Below are 8,870 nucleotides of genomic sequence, written 5' to 3'. Positions count from 1 at the left end.
GAATTTCAAACACCCTGCCATCACTCGGCCGCAAACATTGGGATACCTGGTTTTTAAATTCTAGTAAATCCAAAACTCGTCTGAAATTCATGAAACTTGGCATGCTATCATGGAGCGGCATCAACATGTCGTGGAAAAAATTTGTCCCATTTGGGGCAGGTTTGGGTATAAGCTTCTCACAAACCAGAGCTTCTCACAACAAGCGTGATGGTTTCGGTAGGGGACGTGCCACCTTTGGGGACGAAACGATATCCGTTGCCTCTTATTGCTTTCAAAAAAATTCGACTATCAACATAGAACAACAGGAGTGTTGTGTTCAATTTTGGAATTTTTCGGGGTTCGTTTGGACATTTGTATACATTAACTGGGTTTCCCAGGCATTTAATGCGCATAATTCAAATTTGAACTACATGCACATGCTCCAGTGCATATAAACTGGTTGAAAAATCAAATATGTGTCCTTGGTTGCATGCTTAGGTCCCATTCAAGAAATGGGAATGAATTTCAAACACCCTGCCACCGTCAGTCGGCCGCAAACGTTGAGATACCTGGTTTTTAAATTCTAGTAAATTCAAAACTCGTCTGAAATTCATGAAACTTGGCATCCTATCGTGGAGCGGCATCAACATGCCACGGTAAAAATTTTGTCCCATTTGGGGCAGGTTTGGATATAAGCTTCTCACAAACCGGAGCTTCTCACAACAAGCGTGAAGGTTTCGGTAGGGAACGTGCCACCTTTGGGGACGAAACGATATCCGTTGCCTCATATTGCTTTCAAAAAATTTCGAGTGTCAACATAAAACAATCAGTGTTGTGTTGAATTTTGGAATTTTTCGGGGTTCGTTTGGACATTTTTATACATTAACTGGGTTTCCGAGGCATTTTATGCGCATAATTCAAATTTGAACTATATGCACATGCTCTAGTGCATATAAACTGGTTGAAAAATCAAATCGGTGTCCTTAGTTGCATGCTTAGGTCCCATGCAAGAAATGGGAACGAAAGCGTTAGTCAACTAGCTACTTGTCCTTGCTTTTCTCTAGTGTGCCCTTACCAACATATGTAGTGTAGTAAAAAAAAGGAATTTAACTCTTTCATGCTTACTTTAACTAGTTATTTTGGTTTTCTACTGGCTGCTTTACATTTCTAACTATTTTTTTGCAACCAAGCAGATTATCTGGAACCATGCATGAATTGAGCTAAGCTGCAAAAAAAATACTATTTCCAAAAAGAGTCAATTCAATGATGACCCTCCATGGATTCACCTATATAGGTTGCGGCTAATGTTGCAAAAATAAGAGCTTGAATACCCTCGGGAACGCGGACACAGGTGGTGCATGGCTGTCGTCAGCTCGTGCCGTAAGGTGTTGGGTTAAGTCTCGCAACGAGCGCAACCCTCGTGTTTAGTTGCCACTATGAGTTTGGAACCCTGAACAGACCGCCGGTGTTAAGCCGGAGGAAGGAGAGGATGAGGTCCTTAGCTCCAGAAAAAACGGAGCAAGCCCCCTGGCCTAAACCTTGATCCATCCCAGAGTAGCCGCCGGCTGGACGGCGGCGAACGGGGGGCAAACTCCTCAAAACGAAGTTCTACTTTGTCTTGAATTTCAAACACCCTGCCATCACTCGGCCGCAAACATTGGGATACCTGGTTTTTAAATTCTAGTAAATCCAAAACTCGTCTGAAATTCATGAAACTTGGCATGCTATCATGGAGCGGCATCAACATACCGTGGTAAAAAATTTGTCCCATTTGGTGCACGTTTGGGTATAAGCTTCTCACAAACCAGAGCTTCTCACAACAAGCGTGATGGTTTCGGTGGGGAACGTGCCACCTTTGGGGACGAAACAATATCCGTTGCCTCTTATTGCTTTCAAATTTTTTTGAGTGTCAACATAGAACAACAGGAGTGTTTTGTTCAATTTTGGAATTTTTAGGGGTTTGTTTGGACATTTTTATACATTAACTGGGTTTTCCAGGAATTTTATGTGCATAATTCAAATTTGAACTGCATGCACATTCTCCAATGCATATAAACTTGTTGAACAATCAAATCGGTGTCCTTGGTTGCATGCTTAGATCCCATGCAAGAAATGGGAATGAATTTCTAACACCCTGCCACTATCACTCGGCCGCGAACATTGAGATACATGGCTTTTAAATTCTTATAAATCCAAAACTCGTCTGAAGTGCATGAAACATGGCATGCTGTCATGGAGCAGCATCAACATGCCGTGGTAAAAAAATTGTCCCATTTGGGGCAGGTTTCGGTATAAGCTTCTCACAACAAGCGTGATGGTTTCGGTAGGGAACGTGCCACCTTTGGGGACGAAACGATATCCGTTGTCTCTTAGTGCTTTCAAAATATTTCTAGTGTCAACATAGAACAACAGGAGTGTTGTGTTTACGTTTGGAATTTTTCGGGGTTCGTTTGGACATTTTTATACATTAACTGGGTTTTCTAGGCATTTCATGTACATAATTCAAATTTGAACTACATGCACAAGCTCCAGTGCATATAAATTGGTTGAAAAATCAAATATTTGTCCTTCAGGGCATGCTTAGGTCCCATGCAAGAAATGGGAATGAATTTCAAACACCAGGGCACTGTTAATTGCCGGCAAAACGTTAAGATACTTTGTTTTTAAATTCTAGTGAATCCAAACCTCGTCTGAAATTCATGAAACTCGGCATGCTATAATGGAATGGCACTCGACATGCTGTGGTATTTTTCGTGTCCATTTTGAGAGAAGGCGCACTCGAATAACAGCCAACAAAGGCATTTTGAAATAAATAGCTGCCACTGTAACATCTCAAACGTTTTGTATAATTTAAATTGTGTGCGTTCTGTGAACCATTCACGTGATACCACGCCTCACTCTTTTAATGGCTAGGAGGTGTCGTGCGGATAGGTGCTTGTGTGCCTGACTAAACGGAAGGCGTGCGAGCGGTACTCCAATGCGGAGGCTCAACGGGAAGCGTGCGAGCTGTACGCCGTGCAGGCTCATCGGGAAGCGAGCCCTTTGACTTCCATGGCCGCCTGTCTTGCTCGCATCCTCTCCATTAATGGTGCCCAAGCCGCAGTTTAATTCGGTTTTTAAATATAAAACACTCATCGCAAACGCTTTAGTTAGAACACCCGTATGCAAACTGACAGCTTCCCCACGAAGCCAAGGGAAAATGTGCCGAGAAGGATTTCTGCATCCCTTCAACGCAAACGTTTTAGATAGAAAACCCATATGCAAACTGAGAGCTATGGTCTTCCCCCCTAAGTCGAGGGAAAATCCGCAGCGCAGGATTTGTGCATCCTTTCAACGCAAACGGTTGTTTTGGATGACCCGTGTGCAACCACATACAAACAATTTGGTAAGATTTGCATCTATCATATTGGGTATGTTGCCATTTGTCAAACTGGAAAGATTTACATTTGTTGATCTAGTAACGTTGCCATTTGTTATGGAGATGCCTCAATGCGAGGAATAACCCATTACGTTGTCTTCCTTAATTTTTAGCGAGTTAATGGCTCCTCTCCCACCCCTCCTCTCCTCCCCTCCCACCTGCTTCCACCACGCCGATGGATCTCTCCATGGATCTGCTTAGATTGTTAGGATGGATGCTCTCATTGACTGGGATTTCTCGTATGGCCAGAAGGTGGCCGATCAGGTGCGTCACCGGTTCCACTCTCCGGTCCATTTCGATTGATCTATCTCCTCTTCGGAGTTCTTTCTGGTGGTTCTTTTCCATTCAAGTTCTTTTCGTTTGGATGTGGATTCTGTCTCCATGGCGCTCTGTTCCTGCTTGGGGGACAATCTCAAGAGGTTCAACGTGTTAATGCTCTCGGATAATATTTTCCGTTTCTCGGTTGCCTCCAACCGTGTGGGTCATTTCATCTGTGCTTTGAAGCGTTGTCGCATGCCAGCTTTTCATTGTTTGTTCAATCTTTTTCATGGCAAGCCCTTTGTTTTGGATCGTCGGGAGCCCAAGGTTGGTTCGGAATGGATGGTGCATTCCAATCGGAAGCGCGCGCACCAACGTTATCTTCATAACATCCCGGCAGATCTCTTAAATGCTGTGCATGGCCATCAACGTAAACCTCTGGGTATTAAGGGGGTGTTTGTTTCCAGGGACTTTTTTGTGTAGGGACTAGAAAAAGTCCCTCTTAGAGACTTTTTTTACCAAACGGGAGGGACTTTTTAGGGACTAAACTAGGCATTTGGGACTAAATGAAGAAGACTCTCAAGGAGAGTCTTTTTGGGTCTTTTTGGGACTTTTCCAATAATGCCCCTCCATGCACCCATTGGCCCGCCACCCATGGTGTTGTTTGATTGTTATTTTTCTATATACTAGGGGCAACATGGTCATTTAATAACCTCTAGGAAGGGACTATGGACTTTTTAGTCTCTGAAAACAAACAGGGAGGGACTTTTTAGGGACTAAGGACTTTTTAGTTGGGACTAGAAAAAGTCCTAGGACTAGAGAACCAAACACCACCTAAGACTCATCTTGCAAAGAGTCGTGCCTCCAGTGCACAGGCTTCTAAATGGATTGCGGCATTCAATGGTGGGGGACAGGAGGATTCTATTTGCCCCTCTGATCATAATTGCAATCTTAATGCGGTGGATGATTCATTGGCTGTTTCTCATTCGGATTATCCATTCAAGTCTGGCAGTGGATTGTCAGGCTCGGCGATGTTGTTTTCATTGTTTCTCGTTTGGCCATTCCCGTAATCAATGCCAGCATTATCGTACTAGTCCCGATAAGATTAGTTCTGCTCGGCCAAATCTCAAACGGTTACCCAAAAACCCGCAGCATTTTTGCGTCAGGTGCCTGCGGGTGGGCCATGTTGCCTCTAATTGCTCGGCGTCCCCATGTTGTCAATTTTGCTGGGCCTATGGTCACGCGGTGGTGGGCTGCAAAAGGTTGAGATTTTCTAGGTTGACGGTTTGGATTCCAAAGGCTCCCATAAAACAAACTCACCTGCCGCTGGATGCCTCATATTCCTCTTCGTCCTGTTCCACCCTCGTTCTCTGCTCCTCCAAGAAGATGGCGAACTTCCCTGTCAACCCGCTCGCGTTCCTTCCCCATGGTATGACGGTGGAGCAGGGGCCTCCCGATCGCAAGGCTCGGGTGGATATGGCGCTCAGTGGTCATCTGCCATTGAACCACGATCGCTTCCTTATCGCGGAGACCAGCCGAGCTATCCCAGTTCATCTGCGACAGGAGGCCAGATCTGCTCTTGCTGGTATGCTCAACCATGATAGTTACTCTGTTCGCTTCTTTGAGGATTCCCCGCTTGGCCTTGGTCTGTTTTGCATCCGCACTGTGCCTCTTAGAGATGCTCTTATTGGTAAAACATATATGCTATATGAGGAAGTAGAGGTCACTTTTGTCAAACATGATGAAGCAATTAATATGCGCATGCCGGCTCTTGGTCGTTATACCTGGGTCCTTATGCTTGCTTTTCCACAAGATTACCAGACGCAGTATTGGGTGGAGAAAGTAGTTTCTCATTTTGGCAAGTTGTTGAGTTGGTTTAGTCCACGTGAACCATTGTCGGGGGTTCTTGGTAAAGTTTGGGTTATGAGTCCGTCTGTGGTTCCAAAGGATTTTGTTATGCGTCAGATGGGGGGTTAGAGGCGTTCTTGGACTGTACCCGTTTTTATTCTCAGGTCTGACTGAGCAAATGTGTTTGAGCACGACGTTCCTCTTGCTGGTGAAGATCCTCTGCCTCCTAATGGTGATGCTCACCCTTTGTTTGGTCTGCATGCTACTACTGAACAAGCTTTCCAAGTCAGGCTGCAGGCTTGGTTGGTGCGTAATGGGGTGTTTGGGAGTATTTGACAAAAAACTACCACATTAGGGGTTACTGTCCCACAGAACTACCACTTTCAAAAAAGTGACTGATAACTACCAAATTTATTTAATTTTGTGACTAAAAACTACCACTTTTAAAAAATGGCCCGTTTAGACGATTTAAACACGTTTTTGACATGCAGGACCCACCCGTCAGAGCTGATGTGGCAGCAAAGTCAACTCCGTTTATTTTGACCGTTATGTTGATTGTTATTACAAGTGGGGCCCACCTGTCAGCATCAATCATTACGCAATTCCTCCCACTTTCCAGTCTCTGAAGTGAGCCGGCGCAACAGGAATCGGCGTCTGTGGTCGACCACGCTGAGCTGCGCGGCGGCGTAACTCCTGGGCGGCCCGTGCCCGCCGTCGGCGTGGGTGAGGAGGCCTGAGGACGCGGCGAAGGCGTCCTCCGCGCCATCGAAGTCCGGGAGGCGCGCCATCTCGCCGGTGACGGGGTTGCAGACGAAGCGGGCGAGCCTCATCGGGTCGGAGCAGCACTAGCGCTCGTACACCTGGTCGAGGACCTCGAAAGGGGCCGCGGTCGGGGCCCGGCCCTCGAACATATCGAAGGCGTTGGCGCGGTTCTTGTAGGCGCCAAGCAGGAGGAGGCCGTCGCCGCTCGCGGCGAGGACGCTGCTGCCGAAGACGTTGATGAAGCGGCGGTCGGCGGCGGGGAGGGCGTCCAGAGCGAAGGCCCGCTTGAGGACGGTGTCGCGGGAGGGGAGCGGGGGCGGGGCGAGCGAGAGGGACGCGCCTCGCGCCGATTCCTCTGCCGTCGAGATCCGGTAGACCATCGCCCAGGCGGGGCGTGACGCGGCGGTGGAGTGGGAGCGGCGGAGGGGGCCGGAGAGGCGGCGGAGAATCTCGCCGGAGGAGTCGGCGGTGGTCGATTTGGTAGTGGAACTGTAGCTAGCGAGCGAGGGCCGAGGGGTGCGTGAGGTGGTGGTGGAAGAGAGAGAAAGGAGGAGGAGGAAGAAGAAGAGTGACGCTGACAGGTGGGCCCCACTTGTAATAACAGTCAACGTAACGGTCAAAATAAACGGAAATGACTTTGCCGCCACGTCAGCCCTGACGGGTGGTCCCCGCATGTCATAAACGTGTTTAAATCGTCTAAATTGACCATTTTTTAAAAGTGGTAGTTTTTAGTCACAAAATTAGAATTTTTGGTAGTTATTAGTCACTTTTTTGAAAATGGTAGTTCTGTGGGACCGTAACCCCTAATGTGGTAGTTTTTTGTCAAATACTCGGTGTTTGGTCCAGGTGGGGCCATTCCTTCGGGTGGAAGTTCTGCTAATCTTCAATTGCTTGCTCCTCCTTCGCCAGATTTTGTTCCTGTCAGAGGACAGATCAACTGTCAAGAGATGTTAAGGAATCAGGGGGTGTGGTTTTCTGATGGATTAGTACCTGAACCTAATGTTGCTGATAGTCCGTTTTCTGCTTATAATGATAACATATGTGCTTCTGCGTCCATGGAAGAGGAGCCTCTTGTTATCAATGCTAATGCTGCGTCAGCTGGCTCTGTTAATAATGTTCGCACAAGTAGCAATCATGCCCTGCAGATCAATTTCTGTCTGTTCAGAGCCAATTTTCAGCTTATGTATTGGTCTGAATCTGCTCCCAAGAGCTCTGAAGCTGTCCCTGATGTGTTCAGTCTTGCTCGGTCTGTGTTTAAGGTCTTGCTTAACCCAAAGCCTGGTAGGGACAATTTGTTCTTCAATTTGCCGGTGATTCCCACTAAGCTGATCAGGTTTTTGGGTGTTCAAGCTGTCCTTGCTGCTGGTTCTATTCAGCCTCAAGTGTCAAGGAAAGTGGCATGTAAGTTGAGTTTTGAAGATACCCCTGGGTCTCTTGAGTTGCGGTCCTTGCCTTCTGCTGAGTCCGATTCCTCTGATGCTGTTGCTATCATAGGTGATTCAGTGCCTCGGTCGCTGGACATGTCCCCTACTGTCCTATCTGATGCATCTGTTGCCCATTCAGGGAAAAAGAGAGGAAGAAAGCCTAGGGCTGCAACTCCTCTGATCACATCTGAAGTTCGTAGAAGCAGTCGCAATAACATGTATCGTGGGTTCAAGGTGGACATGCCGTCTGATTCTCGTAAGCGCAAATCTGCAATTGTTCCTGCTTTGGTCCTAGCGGTTCCTGATCCTGCTCCTGCTTCGGTGCCCAGTCCTGCTCCTGCACCTCTTTCGATTGCAACTATTCAGCTGATGGGGTCGGAGGAGTGTGGCATTCCCCTGACCGAGCTCTCTGAAGACAAGCTGCTTGCTCCGAGGGAGAATTATCAGCCCTGAATCTGATGCCTCGGTTCTTCACTTTGATGCGCCTTTTGCCTCTCTTCATCATAGGCTTTTATCTGTTTATGTTTGCGTTTGTGCACTCAGGACCACCCTTTATTATCTGGTTGTGTGGCGCGAGGCTTATTTTATTTCTCCTTAGGTTTTATTCCAAGTGTGAGTTTCTGAACCTTATTTTGGTATGAATCGTGCTGCTACTTCATGGAATATTATCTGTTGGAATGTGCGCGGTATTGGTTCCGATGAAAAGCATTTGGCTCTGCGTTCTCACATTGAAAATTCGGGGTGTTCGATAATTTGTCTTTAGGAGACAAAACGTGATCATTTTGATCATTCCTATTTGCGTAAGTTTTGCCCGAAACCATTCGATAAGTTTGCGTTCGTTCCCTCCATAGGTGCCTCGGGTGGGCTTCTGGTTATTTGGAATAGTGCAAGATTTTCTGGTCCAGTATCTTTCTCGGTGCAATGGGCATTAGTAATCTCGTTTAAGTCCATGCACTCGTCTCATGCTTGGACCCTTCCAAATGTCTATGGTCCATGTACAGGTGAAGAACGTTTAAATTTTGTCTCATGGCTATATGATGTGCAAATTGGCGCATCGGAGGATTGGGTGCTTATGGGTGACTTTAACTTTATACGTTCGCCGGCAAATAGAAACCGTCCCGGAGGAGACCTGGCTGATATGATTACTTTTAATGATATCATTAGATCTCAATGTTTGGTGG

General features: G+C 46.8%; 1 protein-coding gene across 1 annotated transcript; it reads left to right on the top strand.

Moving 5' to 3' along the window:
- The first annotated feature begins 4,985 nt into the window (after nt 1-4,985).
- On the top strand, nt 4,986-8,352 carry LOC109772700 (uncharacterized). The gene is made up of 2 exons (XM_020331396.3): nt 4,986-5,240; nt 7,175-8,352. The coding sequence occupies exons 1-2, from the start codon at nt 5,042-5,044 to the stop codon at nt 8,140-8,142; spliced, it is 1,167 nt and encodes a 388-aa protein (XP_020186985.1). The 5' UTR covers nt 4,986-5,041; the 3' UTR covers nt 8,143-8,352.
- The last annotated feature ends 518 nt before the right edge of the window (nt 8,353-8,870 follow it).

This window comes from Aegilops tauschii, chromosome 5 (genome assembly GCF_002575655.3).
Source record: "Aegilops tauschii subsp. strangulata cultivar AL8/78 chromosome 5, Aet v6.0, whole genome shotgun sequence".
NCBI classification, from domain to species: domain Eukaryota; kingdom Viridiplantae; phylum Streptophyta; class Magnoliopsida; order Poales; family Poaceae; genus Aegilops; species Aegilops tauschii.
This window is presented reverse-complemented; position numbering and strand designations above follow the sequence as displayed.

Excerpts from the sequence above, each read along its gene's own strand:
- LOC109772700 (XM_020331396.3), top strand. The coding sequence starts at position 5,042 with ATGGCGAACTTCCCTGTCAACCCGCTCGCGTTCCTTCCCCATGGTATG. Across the intron at positions 5,241-7,174 it reads GGCCAGATCTGCTCTTGCTG|ATTTTGTTCCTGTCAGAGGA; the intron begins GTATGCTCAACC and ends CTCCTTCGCCAG.